Below are 23,115 nucleotides of genomic sequence, written 5' to 3' on the forward strand. Positions count from 1 at the left end.
CATCAACATTTTGTATTTATATTGTAGCTGTTATGAGAACAACGATACTGCACATTCACCTGCCATCATCGCTTTATTCTCGGTGGATCTGGCGATTCAGCCTAAAAAGTTCCATATCAATAGTAGTAAAAAAATTGAAGAAAGAAATATATTCTATTCTGTAGATTCGGTTTGGAATCATTAATTCGTACAAGACACAACAAAAATGCTTGTTTTTAGAAAAATCAATCGATAGTTGAGACTGAAACTTTTTAACATTATTAACTCACGGGTAGGAGAGTATTGGTTTAAAGCTATTTTTATATATTTTGTTATCAAATATGGTGACAGCGTAGCTCATATTAAGTAGGTATATTATCTATTCCATGGCCGGGTCAACTGCACAAGTTGAAGTCTTAACGACGATATCATATCGGCAAGTCACTACATGATTATGAATGCACATTCAGGGTATTATTTGTGATTTACATTCAGCTGTTAAACGAATTATATTCATACAAAAATCTACAAGTGATAATAAAATAAATTAAATAAATAATTAGTTGTCTTGAACTGCGAAACTTCAAATCTGTTCTAAAAAATGCTGTTTCGTTCTCCACCGTTTGTTTTTTTTTAATGACAATTATTATTTCATTACGCTCAAGCAATATCAGCTTTAAAAAAAAATAAACAATATCTCCATCTATCTTCATATCTGTTCCATAATTGTTTACAGTTCAAGGGTCAGACATTAATTTTAACTTGTTTTTGTATTGTTTTATAAATCGAAAGTTTGAGACCCAAAATGATTAATTTCTTAACTTTGTTAACCCTACATAGTCGAGTATGTATTGGTTTTAAGTTTTATCAGATGAGTTAGTGCGAGATTACTCCGTCACACGCGTCGAGAGTCGAAATTTGTAATTTAATCAGCGCCGTCTAGTGGTATCGCGAATGCACTATTGCAATTCCATACAAATCGCGTTACTTGCGCGCCGCGTTTGATCGAGTAAAACTCGCACTAACCCCTCAGTAGGTACAATATCTCCTGCATTCTGTCTTTTGATTGTAATCTTACCCCAAATAGCAGTTCTATGTGGGCTATAAAAGTTAACAAATTCTACTGTTGAGTAGTTGATTTAACCCTGTGAAAATATTGCTTTAATATTTTCCTATAATTCAATAATTCCTATCTTCTTTAAAGGAGAGCAGTTGTAAGGTAAAACTTGAATATGAGTGAAACATTGAAATAAATAGATTTAACTTTCGTTAAACGATGAAATATTTATTAATTAGATACTTAAATAAATGCAATACAACTACAGACTTTTGTTTCCTTTTCTTCTTATAAATTCTTTCTTATCTTACTAATTGTTAAGAATGTAAAGTTAAAAGTAATACTTTATATTATTTATATAGATTTTATAATTATTTATATATAATATTAATCATCATTTGTATAACTACTAAATTACATTTGGCAAGCCAACATATTGCATTTTCTCTACACACACAGAGTATTAATAATAATTAACCAACTTAATACATTCCATCTAAATTTAAAAAAAAAATCTAAATATATGTAGAATTCGTAAATGAATGCAATTGTAATAAATTTACTGCTATAGCAATACCTTTTTACTGTTACTAATAAACAAAGGCGGTCGGTTATATAAATTCACGTCAATGTTTTATTTGTATCACGGCATGTTCTTAATTGCCATCTCAGTCGGGTCCAAATTTCAGGGATCACTTATACAGTTTGGGAAATTTTGTTATCTTTCACATTTGCACATGTAACCCTAAATCTAAAGTTTTGATTAATTCTTTTAAAAAAGTTTCTAACATCTCATCTTGCGAGACCGGTCGCCCAGTCGAACAGCGGCTTTTACTTCTTTAGTTATATGGCCTACTACTAGTAACATAATAAAAATAAAACTTATCTATTCAAGTTTACAACAAATTAAAAAAATATATGTGAACAAGCCATTTTATAGTAACAAAAAAACTTATTTATATTATAATATACATAAAGTAATGAAAAGTATGACCTTTCATTCAGGTTCCATGTCCAGCTGCTTTGTTACCTGTAAAAAAAAAGACAATTACATTGCTGTAGGTGTTGCTCGCAACTTTGTTCGCCGTAAAAGTTCAATGACAATCTTTCATACCCTCTTCTAAGCCCTTCTCTCCAATGTTCTTCGGCAGGGTCAAATCTATCTCTACAAAATTTGGGATGAAATATGGGACAGCAACATGAAGCTTTATCTTAAAGAGCTAACCGGTTTCAGACGTGGTGTGGACTGGCGACCCTGGGCGGAGTCAAGCCGAGACGATGATGCCTCGCCGCGTGGTCTCCGGCCGCGGCGGCCGCTGCAGCCTCCAACTGAGCTCTCAGGGCTACCAGCTCGCGAGTCCGCTGGTATATGGGGTCCTGTTCATATAAAATAACACGTTATTTTAAAAAGTTAAGGCAAGGATTTTTGCGTTACCTTGGCTGTTCGACCTATACGTGGATAGTTGTTTGAGAAAGATATGTAAGAAAAACAAGCTTAAAAAATGTTTATCTCTACTAGACAAACTATTTATATTATCGTACATAAACGGTTCAACGGAGACTACATCTTTCCACTTGCCTCTATTCCTGCACACTTCTTTCCCTTCATTTTTTTCCAAGTTTATTTGTTCGTTACCGTTTATATATCTTTATGAAAACTTTTCGGTTTAAGGTACGAGGGTGGTTTGAAAAATTCTCGGCCCGTCTAAGAAAACAACGATAAATAAACAAAAAAATATTTTTATTTTTCTACATAATCCCCTCTTGTCTCAATACACTTATTTAATCTATATTCTTGGGCTTCTATGCCACTCTTATAGGCCGATTCTTCCAACTCGTCGAAAAAACGTTCCGCCTTAGCTATGACCTCTTCATTTGTGGAAAATTTCTTTCCAGCCAGGTGTTTTTTCAAATTAGGGAACAGATAATAGTCCGATGGTGCTAAATCCGGTGAATAATGGTGATGGTTTAATACTACAAAACGCAGTTCATGGAGTTTAGCCATTGCAACAACTGACTTGTGCACTGGTGCATTATCCTGATGAAAAAGGATTTTTTTTTTTCGCCAATCCCGGGCGTTTTTCACGGATTTTTTCTGCTAATTTATCCAACAGGTTAGCATAGTATGGGCCTGTATTAGTTTGTCCTTTCGGAAGGTAGTCAATAAAAATTATTCCCTTGTAATCCCAAAACACGGATGCCAGAACTTTTCCTGCAGACTTTATCGCCTTGGCCTTCTTTGGAGGCGGAGAACCTCTATGTTTCCACTGTTTTGATTGTTCTTTTGTTTCAGGAATATAATGATGTATCCAAATTTCATCGGTGGTAACAAATCTTCTCAAAAAATCGGCGGTATTTGACCTAAACAAGGCCAGAATCTCACTTGAAATTTCAACTCTGTTGAGTTTTTGTTCGGCGGTCAGGAAACGCGGCACCCATCTTGCCGAAACCTTTTTCATTCCAAGTTTATTGGTTAAAATATTAAATACCCGCTCGGTTGAGATCCCTATAGTGTCACATATCTCTCGCACTTTTAATCTGCGGTCGTCTAAAACCATTTTATGGATTTTATCGATCATTTCTGGCGTGGTGGACGTTGAAGGCCTTCCGCTCCTAGGGTCATCTTCGACGCTTTCTCTGCCTTGTTTAAATAAAGCTACCCACTTTTTTATCGTCGAATACGAAGGCGCAGATTCACCTAAAGTGTTATCCATGTCTTCCTTAATTTGGCTAGGTGTCATATTTTTTTGACGAAATATTTAATCACGGCTCTTACTTCGGTTTTTTCCATTTTTCCGGTAGAGAGTCAGATTAGCTCAAACAAAAAATCGTAAAAAAATAATCACACAACCTATCACAATGAAATTTAACACACTTGTAAATAAAGAATCAATCTATCGAATGAGTATATTCTTATTTTTATTCTACCCTCAAATCTAGGTTAGGCCGAGAACTTTTCAAACCACCCTCGTACTCGTTATCTGTCCTTTCACCAATTTATATGTTTTACGATTAATTTTGTCACTTTACTAAAGCCGTCTGGTTCCCGGCACTTTACAACAGAACCACTCCATATTTTCCCATTTTTAGGTATATCTCCATATGTCCCAAGGCGACTAAGGAATGGCTAATAAATTTGGGATTCTTTTGGTAGGCGATGGGCTAGAAACCTGTCACTATTTTAATCTCAATTCCATCATGAAGCCATACAGCTGAACATGGCCTTTCAGTCTTTTCAAGACTGTTATATTTCCTTCCCCGCAAGGGATATAGACGTAAACTTATGAATGTATATACTAAAACCTACCTGTTGCCTCATAGTCGGATTCCACCTACAATACAGCGCTTTCCACAGCTTTATGACCCGTAACGACGCGATTGGTACAAGAACCACTTGAGGCCTGGAATAGGTCGAGTTAGGCCCGAAGGACGACGGACCCCAGTAGAGAGGGTTCAAGTAAAGATCGTGGTGACTGTTGATGTAAGACCAGAGCGACACGGTCTTTGTTTTCACTTCTGTAAATAAAAACCAAGATACATATAATAAAGCAGTATAGGAAAATGCCTGTACATATATAAAAACAAAATTATGCGATGAAACAGTAGTTTAGTAAGAATATGACAAAAAAAAACTCCGTCTGTTTGTCTGTTCTGCTCGCCATCTATTATCACTTTCTCAGGCCACACTTCTCCAGTTTTCCTTGGATCGTAACAGATCATCCAACTACTTCATTCCATGGTCAACTTAGCCCAGCTATCTGGATGCATCCTATAGATATGGCCCGCAATTCCACTTAAGTTTTGCCGACTCCGCTCCCATATCAACCTTCTCGTAATTAACCGGTACGAATACCCTGAATAAAAGTCAAACGAAAACTTAATCAACTAACCCTCTTTGACTCTTTCTCTTTCCGTATTAAAGAGGAAGGTGCCAAACCGACACGAGTAGAGATGGTCCACGATCGTGATGAGCAGCCTCTCGGTGAACTCGAAGGCGGTGGGAAACTGCTGTTGGAGCTGCCACACGCAATCCACCCACTGTACGAAAACAGGGGATCTATCCGCATCTGAATGGCGTTCGTCGCCGTGTCCGATACGCTAAAAAAAGGATATTAGGTCGTCACTATCAAAGCACGCCTCCTTTCCTAAAACTACATATCGTTTCATCAATTGACAACATTTCATAGTTCATCAGATCCCAAACAAAAATAACCCTTTCTTCATTTGCTATTCTAGATTTAATTTTGGTTTAAAGCTCTATGAGTTTCTACAAATGACGTCACTGCGTCGTTACGTCTTTAAGAATAATCCAAACAAACTTAAAATTTAAAATGTAACCATATTAAATTTTAAGTTTGAAATTTGGATTATTTGAAAATGAAATTGAATTAATTGTAATTTAAGTTTCTAATCAAAAAATAAAACAAATGGGTGTCTTAAATATGATTAAAGTTTCATACAAAATGATAATTGAAAACAATATGTTATCAATTTGCAATGTTGTCAATTGCATTTTATATGGAATAATAATATATTTAAGTTACGACTGGTCACATTCTTCTTCTAGATATAAGGTTTAACCTACTTTCCAATCATAATTTATTCCCAAACTTTTTCTGTGCAATAAGGATAACCATTTCTGTAAGCTGTCTGAATCAGTAGACTCGGACTAATATTGTTGTAGTGATGCTTACAACTTACCAGTTGGAATTTATGGCCAAAAGATAACCACTCTTTCTCTATAAGGACTTCGAACCCTCTCAGCGTTCTGTAGAAGGGGTCCAACATGAGCATAGCCAACGCTGTAAGTTGGGCGGTGCGATCCCAGCCGTCTGAGCAGTGGACAAGTACAGATGTCTTATGGTTCTCCACCTGTGATGCGAATAATTGAATTTGTATGAGAAATAAACAAGTATAACGCCTAATAGTTCGCGTGCTACTTCACAAACTTTGACGACCTTTTAAGTTTATAGCTATTTTATAGGTTTATTTGTTAAAATCGTTAATTTACGCAGTACGTAAAAGAATAAAAATGCATGATAGCCATACAAAATTACATAACTTCAAGCCCTAAACTGAAGTTAAAAGTTTGATTTGTCTATATAGCAAAGAAAAACGAAATACGCATCGATTACATCGATGCGTATTTCATAAAAAAAAATTATTTTGAATTTGGCTTACCTTATCAACAATGCGCACTGCACCAGCCAATATGCACTTGATATGTTTTAGCCAACAACTAGCTTCAATGCCACTAAACCATCTGTTAAAAAAAAGTGTTTTTTTAACTTATGTTGTGTCCCACAAACGCACTCCTGGACAAACGCCTCCCCTTTCTTCCTCCACAACCCTTTAAATTTAAATTATTTACTTTAAATTCTTATTTTTGTGTAAGAATGTTACCATGGTATGCACTGGTTTTGCTTACACATTATATCTGTAAGATGACTATTCTTTACAAAAAGGAAGTACTTAATAAACAAACCCTCCTCTTTAACTTACAACAAAGAAAAACATAACAAACTGTTTTAGTTTACCTGGTCTGATCAATTTGTGGGAAACAGAGTTCCTTCAGTTTGCGCAAACTCTCACGCATCACGTGGATGTTGTGAATATCCAAGAACACTAGTTCAGCATTCTGATACGCGTCTTCCGATTCATATCTGAAATATCATCATATGATATCATATCTTTATATTCAATGAAAGTACATTATCTTACATAGTATAAGATTTTACCGCCTTAGTTATGTCATTTTTTTACCAGATAATATTTTTTAATTACATATTTTTTAAACCTATAAAAACATGTTGTTTTTATTATTTTAGATTTAGCTAAGGAAGATAACAAAATTTTTCTTATTCTTATTGATGGTCTGTTACGAAACATTTATTTAGTAGCTTTTTTTAAAAAGATCAATAATAAAATCTTACCCGCCGCCTTTAGCTTTGTTGGCAATCGCATTTGCACTGGGTCTGGCATCCATGATATAGAGTTTGTTCCCTTGAGCATTAGCATCCATTATAAGTTGAATGTATCGCTCGTCTTCCCGACTTCTTTTGCCACTCACCTGATGAAGGGAATTTAACATTAAATAACTTGTATCTATTAGCATTATCTACTACATAATAAAAATAGCATATTTTTACTGTAACTCACCCCAACCAAAGGCTGACTGCAGCGAGTAATTGTTGCTTGAGAACTAGGATGTATCCATGAGAGAACTGGTATCCGCCCTCTTGAACGATACGCTGCCACGGACCGCAGAAGATCATCCGTAGCCGCTGTGGGTATGGCCCAAATGGCAGGGTAGCTGTCACATACTTCATACTTGTCATTGATACGCGTTATTCGCCACATGTCATTATTCACTCCCTGGAAATATTTATATCCCTTTACTTCATCCACAACCAATTTGAAAGCTACCCAAAGCTATTGTGTAAACATTGTGAGATAAACAATTGAACAACTGAATTTTCAATCTGAGATTAACATGGTCATGTAGGTGATCCTCTAACCTGGAGCCATTTAACCAGATTATTGAAAGTAACTTCTGAAAATTAGTTACATTTGCCTTCATTAGCCCCTACTGTATGGTATTAGATTACATACATACCATCCTTCGAAGCTCTGCAATAGGGTCATAAACATGCCAGCCTTCTTCTGGGAATTTCTCTGAATAACTGAAGGCAAAAAGTGGCTGTCCATGTGACAGAGGAAAGGCGTGATTTTGTAGATATGTAAATATGCCACGCCGAGAATGGTTCTCTTGCTTGTGTGCGAAGCGCAAGTTACGCATGTCCTAAAATAAGATTTTTATTAGATTATTAAAACAGAAATATGACCCTTATTGTGATATTATTGAAGTTGACTTTATAGTGGAATAAGACATTAATCTAAATTAGTAAAATAATATACAATAAATTGAGTAAAGCATCGCAAAATGTAAATTACAATTCAGAAATCTTGATGATTCAGAAATGTGTTGATTACACAGGATTTCTGAATTGTAATTTACATTTTCTTTAATTATCCAAATTAAAGAAAATTCATACCTTACAAAATATTTCAATACCATATGAATTTTCTCCCTTTGAAGATGCACCACCAACTTTTTCTATTCGAGATATCTGGAATTAAGATACTGAAAGATTAGCATTTTCATATTATCTTGTACAAAATTAACAATGTTCTACTTATAATATTGTAATTTACTACTTGACACACATTAAAATATAATAAATAAAAACTTGGGTTATCAGCTTATTAGTTATTAAATTATATAATACAAACTTTTACTCATTTCTTCTTCACAAAATAATTTCCAGAAAAAAAGGTATTATTTTATTCTCAAAGGTTTTGTTGATTTATGTCTCTTACCTAAATAACATCAAATCTGTCCAGTAGTTCTTGGTTTTTTTAATTACTAAAAATTCTCCATAAAAATGGATTTCATTGCTATTACACAGTTCTTAGTGTAAGGAAACTTTAAAAGCAAAAAATAAAACACAAACCACAGTAACACAACAATCTGTAAAATATTGTTTTTACTTACAACACCAAGAGGAACACTGAAAGTGCTATGTAAAGCTGATGGCTCTATGGGCTTGAAAATAAGTTGGTAGTTGGTGACTTGCAACACACCCCCAATAGGCCCATTAAATGGACATATGTAAGTAACATCCTGAGCAATTTTCTTCAGCTTTTCATTGTCCAAGAACTGAATATCGCCTACTACGTGAGGCTAAAACAAGAAGAGAAGATTTGCTTTTGATAGTATTAAATCTTTTTCAAATATGTATCTAAAGACTATATTATCAACCTTTGATAGTTCAGTTGGTTTATGACTATGAATACGGTTTAGAAACAAACAAATATGTACGGATTTTGGATAGCTCATTGCGAAGAAGCTGTGCGACAGGTATAAATCACACATTCGAGAACTACTGTGAGGGCAACTTCGAACTAATCACATACCTATATCAAACAGGAAGTAACCAACAAACTGTTATGAAACTCAATAAGAATAAATTAATCCATTTATGAAACTTACGGAGTCCTGTCCGTGTTTAGAATTCAATGAACTTGATTTGGAGTCTGAATCCAATGAATCAGAACTGGCGTTTTTAGATAATGAATAATCTGAATTTAATATTTCAGAACTGTTGTGTTTATCCATTTTTAAGTAAGTGCAATTATAAGATTCTTTTAAAGACAATATATTTAATTATTTAGTAAATAATCGTCTATGAATCAAAAATAAAATCAAACCTTTCGCTTGATTGATTTTGACTAAGAGATCAAAATATGACATTGGCATGATTTGTCGTGTTGACATTGACACTTGACAAAAATAGGTTTTGTTTACGTTTTAGCCAAAAAGTCAAGCTTGCATGAATGCAGAGATCGTGGCAAGTGGAAAGGTCTCTGCCTACCCCTTCAGCAAGAAGGCGTGATTTTATGTATGGCTTAAAAGTTTTGGCAGTCAAACTTTTTCAAGAGCTTGGCATTATAGCCATAAAGCCACGAGATATTATTTGAGCTGATAAAATGTATCTCGCAGGACTATTTTGGCGGGAACCAAACATTATGTTTGTGATATAATACTTTTGCTAAAATTCCAAATTAACCTTAGGCGATTTTTGAGCCACAGCTATTATTCGACCATTATACGTGGAATATTCTATAACGAAAACGTACTAAAGCTCGACACTGGCAAAGATAAGCTCATGAATACCTAAGTTAGATTGCCACAAGAAAGAAAGAAACAACAAAAAACAGAAACAAGCGGCGCTTTAGGTTCACGCCAGTGAAGTTGTGAACGAGCTCGTGCTAGAGCTCGTCCGCAGCTTTACTGGCGTATACACATAATCGTATCATGAAATATGGATCCGATATTTAAGTCAATAGGCAGATAGGTACTTATCACAATCTCTGTTACTGTGGTAGCGCAAGTACTAAGCATAATATTGATTTAACAATCGGTGTAATAGGTTTAACGAGAATGAGATTTACTAGCAGTATTAATTTAAATGCTTATTTAACATACAAGCAAACTAGTTCATTGGAACCCAATCGGAAAATAAAAGCAGAAGATTTTGACTGGGATAATAATCATCCGAAATCCCTAGTTTCAATCTGCATTCAAAAGATAAGTGAAAATTGGTTGGGTAAGTAGCACCAAACATTTAAAAATAATTGACATAAACAAAATTAAATAATGGTTGTTAAACTGCCTTATTTGTTATTGGGTTCTTCATCAGACACATTAATCATTTTATTTTAGGGTATCCAAAGTTAGAAAAGGTAATCAATAAGGACCGTGATTTTTTTTTACAAGTTTTAAATACAAATGTTCCCTTAAGAATCCTTGTGGATAATATTAAAAGTGACATATTTTGGAAGAGATTTTATTTAACGAGATGGAATGATATGCCAATTAAAGCAGAGGAAAAAAGATGGATAAATTTATTTTTGGAAAGACATTACGCAGATGTATTGGAAAATATGAATCCTCGGCATTACGATCCAGAAAAGGTTAAGTATTTTTATCAATTACACTCACACCGACAACCACATAATTATATCTCATTCATTCATTCATTAATATAATCACATCTATATCCCTTGCGGAGTAGACAGAGCCAGCAATCTTAAAAGAGTGACAAGCCCCGTTCGGCTGTTTGGCTTTTTGATAGAATTGAAATTCAGTGACAGGTTGCTATCCCTTAGTTACCATAGGAAAGAGATGGAGTGGTCCTATTCTTTTTTCCGGGAACCACACGGCACCTAAACATAATTTAAAAAAAACGGATAGGTATACATATTTCTAAACATATACTTGCCGGTTGACTGGAAGAGATCCCTTCATGGGATAAGTCCGCCATTACAAGTGATTTGTTTCTTTTATAACTATGTACTATTTTCTTGTTAATGTATGTAACTATGTACCTACTATGTCTGTGTAAATTTCTATGCAATAAAGATATTATAAACAAACATAATTTTTTAAAGTTTTGGCTTTCTAGCTATCACGGTTTATATGTTATAGTAGCCTGATGAATGGAGTGGTCAGTTTAAACGAAGTCGCGGGCATCAGCTAGTAAAATGATAAACCAAAAAAGTTATTTCTATGACGATATTATCGTATAGGAAACTTAAACTTCTCACTTTATTTAATTTTAACTAATTCAGTATTTTTAAATCAAAGGTAAAGGATTTAGTAAAGTTGTGTGGGCCCTATATACAATCATTGTCCATTCGGAGCTTGATTCCAATAGATATTCCTGTTCAAAGGATGACATCACCTGAAATGGTCGATTTAATTACAAGTCAAAGAAAGAAAGGAGAAAAGACTTTTACGAAGAACGACAAGGAAATATCCAGAGGTAAACTCCGTGCCCCGCGGGAAGAATTTGACATGTTGAAAAAAGCAATTTTACAGGGCGGCCATTTTAAACTTTGGCTTCCTCTGGAAAATGCATATATTTGTTACATTTATAACTTATACTTTATCTAAGGTAAACTTTTTACGGTGATTCGAATAACGTACAGTAATTTGCATAATTTTTCTTAGTTTTTGAAATAATCGACATGTCAATATGCGTACCGACGACTTATCAAGTGACTTATCCACTTATCAATATATTTTCCAGAATGTAAAGATGAGTTATCAAGTTTTTCACCTATTATATTTCGTCTTTTTTGTAGTAAACAACAATTTTAAACCAAAACTGTTATTAAAATCCTTGGTGGGCAGCAACTTCATCTGCATACATTGCGACCTTGACTTGCTTGCGAAAACTGGGCCGCTTTTAATAAAAATGTACCCCCAGAACATTATTTTCTATTACTATCATCATATTTCTATTACTACATATGTACATACATAAAATCACGCCTCTTTCCCGGAGGGGTAGGCATAGACTACCTCTTTCCATTTGCCACGATCTCCGCATACTTCCTTCGCTTCATCCACATTCATAACTCTCTTCATGCAAGCTCGGCGGTTTCGGGTACTTTTGACCTAACCCTTTACCAGGACGTCCTTAATTTGATCAAGATACGTTCGTCTAGGTCTTCCCACTCCGACCTTTCCCTCCACACTCTCCTTGTATATCTGCTTAGTCAACCTGCTTAAATTCATCCTCTCCACATGACCGAACCATCTTAACATACCCTTTTCTATTCCTGTAACTACATCTTCTTTCACATCACAACATTCCCTTATCACGCTGTTCCTCATCCGGTCACTCAATTTCACACCCATCATACTCCTTAACGCTCTCATTTCCACTGCATTTATTCTGCTTTCGTGCTTCTTTTGCCATACCTAACTTTCACTCCCATACATTAATGTCGGGACCAACACGCCATGCACAGCCAGTCGAGCCTTTTTGGATAGTTTCTGACTGCTCATAAAGGTATGCAAAGCTCCATTTACCATGTTCCCCGTGTTCACTCTCCTTTCAATATCACTATCACACTTGCCATCTGATGTAAACTTTGATACTAGATATACAAACTCTTTCACTTGCTCAACTTTTTCTCCTCCAATCAAAATATTATATGCTGTCATTTCTTTCTCCATTTCAAAAACCAGTGTTTTTAAAGCTTCATGCATACAGTTTACCATCTCCACTAACTCTTCTGCTTATGACGCCAGTATAACCTGATCGTCGGCCTAGAGCAGACATTTGACGAGTAACTCATTCATCCTTAATCCACTTTCAGACTCTTTCAAATCTGTCAAACAACTATCCATAAATAGGTGGAACAGCCACGGTGACGCAACACATCCCTGCCTAACACCTTTCTCAATCTTAAACCACTCAGTGTGCGCTCCGTTTATCCTAAAACAAGCACTCGAATCCTCATATAAGGATTTCAGTGCTCGTATTGAGAGACTGCTCACCCCATGCAAAGAAAGTGCTGACCACAATTCATTCCTCACAACTCTGTCATAGGCCTTTTCCAGATCTACGAATGTGCAATAGACTTTTTGACTCTTGGCCAAAAACTTTTCGGCTATGCACCGCAAAGAAAAGACCTGATCAGTACATCCCATTCCCGTTCGAAATCCCGCTTGAGCATCCCATATTTTATCATCGGTTTCATTCCTGACTCTATTAATCAATACCTTAGCATACAATATGCCGACGACGCTAAGCAGGCTTATACCACGATAATTTTTGCAGTCCAGTTGTGACCCTTTTCCTTTGTAAAGTGGTACGATAACAGCCTTACACCAATCTTTTGGTAGGTACTCGGCCGCTTCTGCAACACAAATTGAAAAGGCAGTACAACTGTCTAGCTACGACGCCTTTTCCTGCTTTTAGCATCTCGACCGACACTATCATACCCAGCAGCCTTGCCCGCTTTCATACTCTTAAGTGCATCCACAATTTCGAAAATTTCAATTTGGCCTTTCATTTCATTCTCTTTTTCTTCGCTATAGCAGAAATCGTTATTATGTCCTTCCTTTTTTTTCAAATAAACTTTTAAAATATTCCTTCCATATCTTTAGCACACATTCTTCTCCTTTCACAACGCTACCATCCTGGCATCGGATCCTAGTCAGCTCTCTGGTTATAGTTTTTCCTCGGGCTGACCTTACGGATTTCCAGAATACTTTCAAATTTGACTGAAAGTCTTCTGATAGCCTTTTATCAAATTCCTCTTTATACTCTTTTTTCTTTCTAATCACAGCTTTCTTAACCAAATCTTTCCTTTTATTATATTCCTTAAAAATAAAAGCTAGTGACAAAAATGCTTACAAATGTAAAAACCTTTTTATTGTATATTGTATTCGGAGCCTGATGTGAGTTACTTTTTACGCAGGCGAAGCTTTGGACAACAGCTAGTACGAAAGTCAATATTTATTAAAATATAAAAATATTGTGAGATTGATCAAAGTTATGTACCTACCAAACTAGAAAACAATTATACTTGCGTTAGATTAACTAATTATCTGAATATATCAATTTATTATGTAAAACAATAAATAAATTTTAAATGTATTAATCAAAATATTAAGTAACGTACGTATGATATAAATTAGTATAACCGATTAAATCGTTTAATCAGTTTACATCGGGGAAGGAGGTACAATTTCTAAAGGAACAAATTCACATATCAGATTAGGAACCCCATTTGTTTTCAGATCGTAAGTTGATAAAACAACTTGTAATAATTTTCGCAAAAATTCTGAGAATTCGAAAATTGATATATAGTTTTGTCAAGAAAAAAACCCTAATTATCGAGTTATCCACATACTACCAAATGCAATATCTCCGCAATTATTCTACCAATCTGGCTGTTTTTTTTTGACAAGGTGAATAATAGTCTTAGAAAGCGTTTGGACCAATAAAAAAAAAAACATGTAGGTCTAGTTGTCAAGATCTTCCCGCGCGCCACGGAACTAATGAAATTATTTAATTACCTACTGATATTAAAATATACACTCGTTCCGTCCGCGTTAAAACAAAATCCCGCTTATTTCTTTTCCCGCAGGAATTTCGGGAAATTCTTTCTTGACTGCCCAGCCTGCCTTTGTTTGTAGAAAGTTTCTATTTTGTATAGAAACTTTCTACAAACAAAGGTAAAAATACCTGTAATAATAATGCAAAACCAAATGTATTGGTTTTATTCTAGTTAAAACACAACTATGACAGTAACAATAAAGACAAGATTATTCTTTTAAAATATCATAGATAACATGTCATTCTCCCCCCCTTAAATAATCCCTTAAATAAGCTGGTGGTCTGCGATCTCTACTGGAACGGCGTAGAACAGGTTCTTCGGTCTCGGCTGCCCGTCCTTCATTTGACACGTCAGGTGCCACAGTGTCATTTATAGTTCCCTGGATATCCGGCTCCATATCAGCACTTTCTTCACTCTCCTGATTAAGTTGCGGCAAAGGAGCTAAATGTTTATTAGAAACTACTGTTTCACGACCATCAGGAAGCTTGACATATGAATACATGGGATTAGGTTGTAATAATTCCACTTCATCAACTAATGGGTCATATTTAGAATTTCTTACGTGTCGTTTAAGTAGTACAGGTCCTGGAGTAAGTAACCACGTTGGCATAGATTGTCCATTTAGCGATCGTCTAGGATGATGAAACATACGTTCATGAGGGGTTGCATTGGTACTTGTACATAACAACGAGCGTATTGAGTGAAGAGCAAAAGGCAAAACTTTTTCCCATTCTTCGATTCGCATACTTTTGGACCGAATGCTTAGTTGAATACTCTTCCATAATGTTCCATTTAGTCTTTCTATTTGTCCGTTACCTTCTGGATTGTAGGGAGAGCTTCTGCTAGTAGCTATTCCAAGGGAATGAAGAAATTGTTGGACTTCTTCTGATAAAAATGATGTTCCTCTGTCAGAGTGAATATATTGTGGTATACCAAATAGATAAAAGATATCTTTCAGACAATGAACAACAGTTGAAGCAGTCATATCTTTACATGGATAAGCGAAAGGAAATCTAGAGTATTCGTCGATTACTGTTAATATATAACGATTAGTAGTGTTACTTGGCACAGGCCCTTTGAAATCTATATTAAGTCTTTCAAAACACGAAGTTGCTTTTATGAGATGGCCGTGTGTCTGACCAAATCTTGGTTTTATTTCTGAACAAATAGGGCAAGACGAAATCATGGATCTTATTTCATTAATCGAATATGGCAGATTCTTTTGACGTACCCAATGTGCCATTCTCACTATTCCAGGATGGCACAAAGCATCGTGTATTTCATAAAGTTTATTTGTAGATATACTAGCGCTTATTCTAGACAAAGCATCAGCAGTGAAATTTTCTTTCCCTGGTCTATATATAATGTCGTATTTATAACACGACAACTCAAGGCGCCATCGTTCAACTTTCTCGTTTTTAACTTTGCTTGTATGATTTTGATTCAGCATAAATGAAACTGACTGTTGATCGGTGATGAGAAGAAAATGTCGACCCAAGAGATAGTGTCGCCACTTGCGTAAAGATTCTACAATTGCGTAAGCTTCTTTTTCAATAGCAGAGTGACGGCGTTCTGAATCAGAAAGACTTCTAGAAAAAAATGCCACTGGTCTTCCATTTTGTGTAAGAGATGCTGCAATTGTATGCTCAGAAGCATCAGTTTCAACGACGAATCTTTCTTCATTGTCTATTGCAGTCAAACATGACTTAGCAATAGTAGATTTAAGAGAATTAAAACTAGAAATAGCTGTTTCATCGAGTGGAAAGCTTTTGCTTGAGATTAAAGGCCTTACCTTTTCAGAAAAATTTTGTACCCATTTTGAATAATGCGCAAAAAGCCCGAGAGTTCTTTTCAGTGAAGGTCCATCTGATGGGACTGGTAAGTCAAGAAGTGGCTTAAGACGAGTTGAATCTGGTTTAATAGTGTTATTATGAACATTATAACCAAGTAAATTTATAGAGCTAGAAGAAAAGGTACATTTGTCTTTGTTAAGTGTCAAACTGTATTTCTCGGCTGCCATCATAAATCTTTCCAAATTTTTGTCATGATCGTCTTTTGTTTTGCCGCATACGGTAATATCATCTAAATAAGCAAATGTACCGTTAAGTTTCTCTGACTCTATTATAAATTGCAGTGTACGTTGAAAAGCAGCTACGCCATTGGTTACTCCAAATGGAATGCGAGTAAACTGATATAAATTACCACATGCTTCGAATGCTGTATACTTTTTTTCTTTTTCTAATATTGGAATTTGGTGGTAAGCACTTTTCAAATCAATTTGACTAAAATAATTGTATTTAGCTACATTAGCAACTACCAGTTCTATGCTAGGCAGTGGATGAGCATCAAGTTCTGTATATTTGTTAATAGTTCGCGAATAATCAATAACCATGCGGCGCCGGTGATGATCTCCTCCAATAATTATTACTTGTGCCCTCCAAGGAGATACAGATGGTTCAATCACTCCATCTTGTAAAAGATTATGTATCTCTTGTCTTATAAAAGTTTCTTCATCAGTGCTATAGCGTCTCGACCGGACTGCTATTGGTTTTATGTTAGGAGATAAATTTGTAAAAACAGACACAGCTGGAACAGTTGCTTGCATGACATTGCAGATTTGAAGGCTTTCTCTTTTTCCACCAAAATGTAATTCTACTGAGGAATGATCCTTAAGAACATCATGTCCAATAATTACATCAGAACATAAGTTATTTACAATAAGTAATGGTATGTTTTTGTACGTACAGTTATTCAGTCGAATAGTAGGATAGCAGATACCATCTACATGTGATACATGATTCAATGATGCCAGTGTGATCGTTTGATGGCATGGTTTGATTTTGAGATTCATAGCTTGCACCAGATTACGATCAATAAAGCTCACGGAACTGCCAGTGTCAATAAGTGCATCAGCTCTTGTATCATTGACAAATATAGTAATTGTAGCTTTTCGTAAATTAGATGGAGAAGCAGCTATTATTCCAGACATATTGTTCTCAATTTCAGTTTCTACGGAATTTATAGTTGGTCTACTTCTACATACATTAGCGAAATGACCTTTCTTAGAACATAATTGGCAACAGGAATTAAAAGCAGGACATTTGTTCCTTTGATGTACATTTCCGCCACAGAAAAAACATTTTCGCTGGGAGTTATAATTTTTCTTAATTTCATTTCTGTTTTGTACTAAATCTAAAGTGTTTTTAGACATATTGAGAGCATTAAGAGTCGTTGGAGTTGAATAAGATTTCGTGTTATTTATTGCTGTTTCAAGCGAAATTGCTACATTAAGTGCTTCGTCTAAAGTAAGTGATAAATGCTCAAGGAGTCTTTCACGTATCTGTTGAGATTGAATACCTGAGATAAATGCGTCACGAATATATTCATTTCTATATTCTTCAGCTGATACTTCTCTAAAATTACAATTATGAGATAACAGTTTGAGTGCTTGTACATATTCTGAAATACTTTCACTTATTTGTTGTTTTCTTATAGTAAGAGAATGTCGAGCATGTATCTCATTTTGTGGTTTTATGTAAATATTATTTAGTGCTTCTATAGCTTTAGTATAGGTTTGGTATTCTTTTATATATGAATATACAGTTGGCGAAAGATGGTTGACTAAGAGTTTTAATTTGAGTGATTCGTCTTTAAATTCTGATAATTCTTCAGATAAGAAATTTATAAAAGTATACCGCCAGTGAGTCCAACGAAGATCAGCTCCACATATATTAGGTTCCACATCAAAACGTTCTGGACGCAAATACCGTGCGATATTTCCTGTGGAAGTGGTAGCCATTTTTTTTTTTAAAGAAATTTATTTTATTTTGTGAAATAATGTTTTGCTGATATAGAATAAATTTGACTAAGCGTCGATATACATTATTGATAAGGTTTAACTAGAATAAATTGTAATAATAATGCAAAACCAAATGTATTGGTTTTATTCTAGTTAAAACACAACTATGACAGTAACAATAAAGACAAGATTATTCTTTTAAAATATCATAGATAACATGTCAATACCTTTTCCCGGAGGGGTAAGCAGGGACTACAACTTTCCACTTCCCAGGATCCCTGCACACTTCTTTCTCATTCATAACTCTTTTCATGCAAGGTCATCTATGTCGGGTATTCTCGCCTTGACCTGAACTAAGTATCTAGTAATTATCTATATGCATAATTTCTGCCAAATTAGGGTAGTAGTTAAGGTTGTGCTTTGAAAGATCAGAAAATAAAAAATTGGTTAAAGGCACAATTTGGCAATGTCAGGGATTGGATTCATCAGACTCTGACACTACCACCGTTTATATCTCATCTGTGCTACCGTCATAATATCTGGTCTAATCTTAGAATTAATATAAGATGATAACAAATGTTATTAGACTCAATTATTTCAAAATACTGATGATAGAGGTGGAATGCTAATAAACTTGGCATTTTTATTTTAGGTTATGTTCTAGCAACCTGTTACTATTTGAATCTTAATTCCATCATTGAGCCATATAGCTGAACGTGGCCTTTCAGCTTTTATGAGACTGTTGGCTCTGTCTACCCTGTAAATGATAAAGACTCGATTATATATGTATTATACAGGGTGACATTTAAAACAACTGCATCGTTTTAAACATAGACTATACCCATGCTTCTGAGCTGTTTGAGCCTATTTTTATTTAAATAAAACGTCATTTTCACATTTAAAAAACCCTTAAAAACTACGTCACACGCTTAAATACAGACCAATACTACAAAAAGAAATTAAAAACTAAACATGTAAATAAATGTCTGAAAAATAAATTATTTTTCTAGTATCAAGATCAAGTAAAGTACTTAGTTGTCGAGATCGCTCAGCTGAATGAATTGTGTCGTTGACCTCTGAATCTTACGCGTCGCTTTTCCGCCGGCCGGGGTGATATGACGTATTTAGGATAGTGGATTTTGATACTTTTATTTTTTCGTACTTTCTGAAATATGAACCGATAATTTTCTTTTAACGTTTTTAAATATCCTTTAGATGAGTACACTTAACAGTTAAATTTATGCAGTTGAATTAAAAGTCACCCTGTATATGTAGGTATAGAGTTGTCATAATAACAAACGATCTTATTTTTATTAGACATTAATATGTTATATATAGATATCATTTTTTAGATCACATATCTCTTCATGCTGTTCTGGGCAGCCTGACTAATTTGGTTGAGTTACATTTAACTTATCAGCTGAAAAATATAGGTGAGGAATATCGAAGGGACCAGTTTCAATTCACTATCAATGATGCCAAAAATCTTGCTCATGGTTTAGAAAAATGTAATCATTTGAAGACACTAAAGTAAGTACCTAACTAGTTTGTTACTTTAGCATAACCTTGCTACTTAAATTAGGTTTTAGCTCCTCAAACAAATTTATTGGATACTAGCGCCCCGCCACGGCTTGACCTTTGGTACTTAGCTATAGCCTTCAATACTGTCAAATAAAATCACCTATTTCTGGGGCTTAGCCTCTGCCTACGATAATAGATCTCTAAATAATATCTTTCCACTTGCTACGATCCCTTCAAAACTGTCTTTATGCAAGCTCCTGGTTTTGGGTTGTCTTGACTTGACCTTTTGCCAAAACGTCTCTAATATGATTAAGGACGTTCTATTTAGGCCTTCCGGCAGAATGTACTTATTAATTATCCCTCACAAACAAACAATCAAACTAACAAACCTTACATCTTTTTAACACTCGTGTACCTAGTTGTATAGATTAATGTTGACCTCAAGTAATAAATATTATATGTTTTCATCGTTTACCTTTGCTGTGTATTTATTGGAATTCCACTTTTCAGGATTACAAGAACAGATATTAATTGCCAAAAAGTGAAATACATAGTACGCGGTTTGTCAGATAACCAAACTTTAGAATCTTTAGATTTCAGTCATTGCAAAATTGGTGATGATGGTGCTTCTTCAGTTGCAAAATTTATTTCTAGGCATGATAATCTGAAAACTATAATATTAGTGGATAATATTTTCGGTATAAACCTTATTTATTCTATAAAACAGAATATTCTCTAAAATCATATATTTATTTTCCATTTTATTTACAGGACCATCAGGTGCAGAAAGCATATCTCATTCGCTCATTAACCCCGGCTGTAGTGTTCGTCATCTTGACCTAAGGCTAAATAATAAACTAGGTTCTGAAGGCATAGCTCATATTGCAGTAACTTTAGCTCGAGGATGTAACCTAACACAGTAAAAATAATTTATATTCTTTTCATTTTATTATTAAAATCATACTAAGTACGCATTTATTACCTTAATTTTTTTACAGTTTAAATATTTCTGGGTGTGGAATTAAACCGGGACCTTTGGCAAAACCACCCGCAGGTGTGTGGTCATTAACGAGTGCAGAAAATCCTCCAAGTTGCGGTGATCTATTGGCGAGGGCTATTGGTTTAGTTAAAACTCCGCTGCGGTTTCTCGACATTAGCGTTAACGATATTGGATCAGTAAGTACAACCACTAAGTGAATGATGTGATGATATAACCAGTAATTTTTAGCTTTATTTGTTTTATTTTTTAAATGAACTTACAATTTTGTGTTCTAACAAAATTTTATTTTATTTTTAGCCTAGCGACGATGTTTTATCAAACGCGATTTGTTTAAGTTATATAGTCGATATTAATCTGAAGAGATCTGGTATGGGGCCAATATCAATGGCAGTTGCAGAGGCAGCTGCTGCTGCTCAAAGACTAAGAAGAGAAGCGGAAAAAGGAATCAGATTTAGAAGAAGTGCCGGAAGAGTTGTGCAGGCCAGAAGAGTAGCCAGATGTATGAATATTGGTAAGAACTTAATGTGGATAACAATTTTAAGTATGTAAGCATTTTATTTACCAAAATCCCGAAAATATAATTTCCGAGGAAATTTCAGGAAATCTTTTTTTAGTACACCCACATCGAAACTATGAATTCACATGATAGTCCATCGTCAAATAAATCTCTTGACGGCTCGGACTGTGTTTTGTTATTATATTTTGATATTATACGTATTAGTCATACAATCAGTTTCCGTTTTGGTACACTGGAATTCGTTTTAAATGTTATTGACATGCAATATTATTCAACAGATACTGATCCAGTACTATTAGCTCAACAAATATCTGCACGACCATCCATAGTTTCTGTCGCATCTGAAGAAGGTGTTTACAGCATACAGACACAACCTTTACCTTCAGATTTTAGTTTTATACCCGCTATAAAAGTAAGTTTTTGGAAATTAAATTAAAGTTAGGGTATTGAACCCCTATTATACATTAGATAAGTAAGCTTTCGATTGTTCTCTCTTCAATTTGGCCGGATTTGCTTAGAGCTTTTAATTTTAAAAAATATTTTTTGGCGTCCTTAGTCTTTGTATCTTTATTTTTATATTTTTTAAATTAATTATTCCATTCAAATATTGACCAAACCTTTATGACAGTGTGATAAAAACCGTAGGGGTGATATATTATAGCTTTCCCGTGACTTCGTTGTCAAAATGGCCTGTATTCTCGTTCTCGTGGGTATTTCTGGAACTTATATTTATAATTGTTCCCTACACTGTCTACGGAACATACATTCCAAATAAGGGACATTTATTGTTATACTTATAGCTTTTCTCGCGGTTCCTCTAAAGCACACTGTCGCGTTTATGTTGCAACTCCCGCGAAAAAATGTGCCAAGTGGTTCGCATGGGATACTGAAATATGAAATGACGCTTAGTTTCATGATAATCAAACAAAAACGTTTCGCGTGATGCTTATATATACAGACAAAAATAACCACTGTTTTGAATTACTTTGGATCACACCTCCCGTTAAATATATTTTTTTTCAATGTATACGAAATATTTACCATTATCATATGTATATATATTCTATTGGTCCATTACAACAAAGAAACAAGAATCAGTACTTTGAAATAATTTCAGAGTCCTATTCCATCTTCACGGGCCTCATCTATAACGGGTCCTTCGTCATCAAGAAGATCAAGTCACCATATTATTTTAGAACCAGTGATGGTAAATATCGCTCTTGAATTATTTTATCTAAAACATCATAAGTTAGATATAACTTTCAAACTTTTACCAGAGACTAGAGGACTGCCCATGAATAGCGAAAAATTATCCTAACGGAATAAGTTTTTTTTTATTGTTGTTCGTATACGGGATCATTCATTCCCGCGGTAATTCGCACTTAATGCAGCGGTTTCTCTCTTACTCAGTCAAGAAAGAGTTTTATATATAGATTGGGCTTGTCGCTTCAACAAATACTGTCTTACAGGAAATACGTCGCACAGCTTTACTTCGACGAGGATCGGATGGGTCATTATTGAAAACGCGCAATAAAACTATTGATAGGCATATCCAGATATTTATTTCTGATAGTAATGACAAGAAGAAAAGTTATGAATGATATTTTTGCCAATGAATTCGCTGTCTAAATAATTTAATTGCAACCTTAGAGTAATACCGGCTTCCGAGTCAGAAGCTCGTGTTCTTCTAAGCTTGCAACTTACGACGCGAGACGGATGACAAGGTCAAAAATAAAATATCTTAATGGTCTGAAAAAAGT

At 34.8% G+C, this 23,115-nt stretch overlaps 2 protein-coding genes across 3 annotated transcripts; one reads left to right on the forward strand and one right to left on the reverse strand.

Moving 5' to 3' along the window:
- Positions 1-1,243: 1,243 nt before the first annotated feature.
- On the reverse strand, positions 1,244-9,321 carry LOC106129456 (myotubularin-related protein 2). Its single transcript, XM_013328020.2, has 13 exons — positions 9,090-9,321; positions 8,592-8,780; positions 8,092-8,166; positions 7,653-7,838; positions 7,196-7,411; positions 6,970-7,106; positions 6,574-6,699; positions 6,218-6,299; positions 5,738-5,908; positions 4,927-5,134; positions 4,344-4,552; positions 2,262-2,413; positions 1,244-2,066 (listed from the first exon to the last, which is right to left on the reverse strand). Exons 1-12 carry the CDS (start codon positions 9,213-9,215, stop codon positions 2,267-2,269), a joined length of 1,872 nt encoding a protein of 623 aa, XP_013183474.1. The 5' UTR covers positions 9,216-9,321; the 3' UTR covers positions 1,244-2,066; positions 2,262-2,266.
- Positions 9,322-10,036: 715 nt separating this feature from the next.
- On the forward strand, positions 10,037-23,077 carry LOC106138652 (dynein regulatory complex subunit 5). 2 transcript variants are annotated; one of them, XM_013339864.2, is made up of 11 exons: positions 10,037-10,206; positions 10,323-10,573; positions 11,247-11,424; positions 19,670-19,847; positions 20,349-20,536; positions 20,610-20,757; positions 20,837-21,014; positions 21,136-21,349; positions 21,634-21,767; positions 22,473-22,562; positions 22,825-23,077. In XM_013339864.2, exons 1-11 carry the CDS (start codon positions 10,041-10,043, stop codon positions 22,954-22,956), a joined length of 1,857 nt encoding a protein of 618 aa, XP_013195318.2. In that variant the 5' UTR covers positions 10,037-10,040; the 3' UTR covers positions 22,957-23,077. The 2 variants fall into 2 exon arrangements, with proteins under 2 accessions (XP_013195318.2, XP_060810542.1); XM_060954559.1 differs by lacking the exon at positions 10,037-10,206 and having other exon boundaries at positions 10,563-10,573; positions 11,333-11,424.
- Positions 23,078-23,115: the final 38 nt, after the last annotated feature.

This window comes from Amyelois transitella, chromosome 4 (genome assembly GCF_032362555.1).
Source record: "Amyelois transitella isolate CPQ chromosome 4, ilAmyTran1.1, whole genome shotgun sequence".
NCBI lineage: Eukaryota > Metazoa > Arthropoda > Insecta > Lepidoptera > Pyralidae > Amyelois > Amyelois transitella.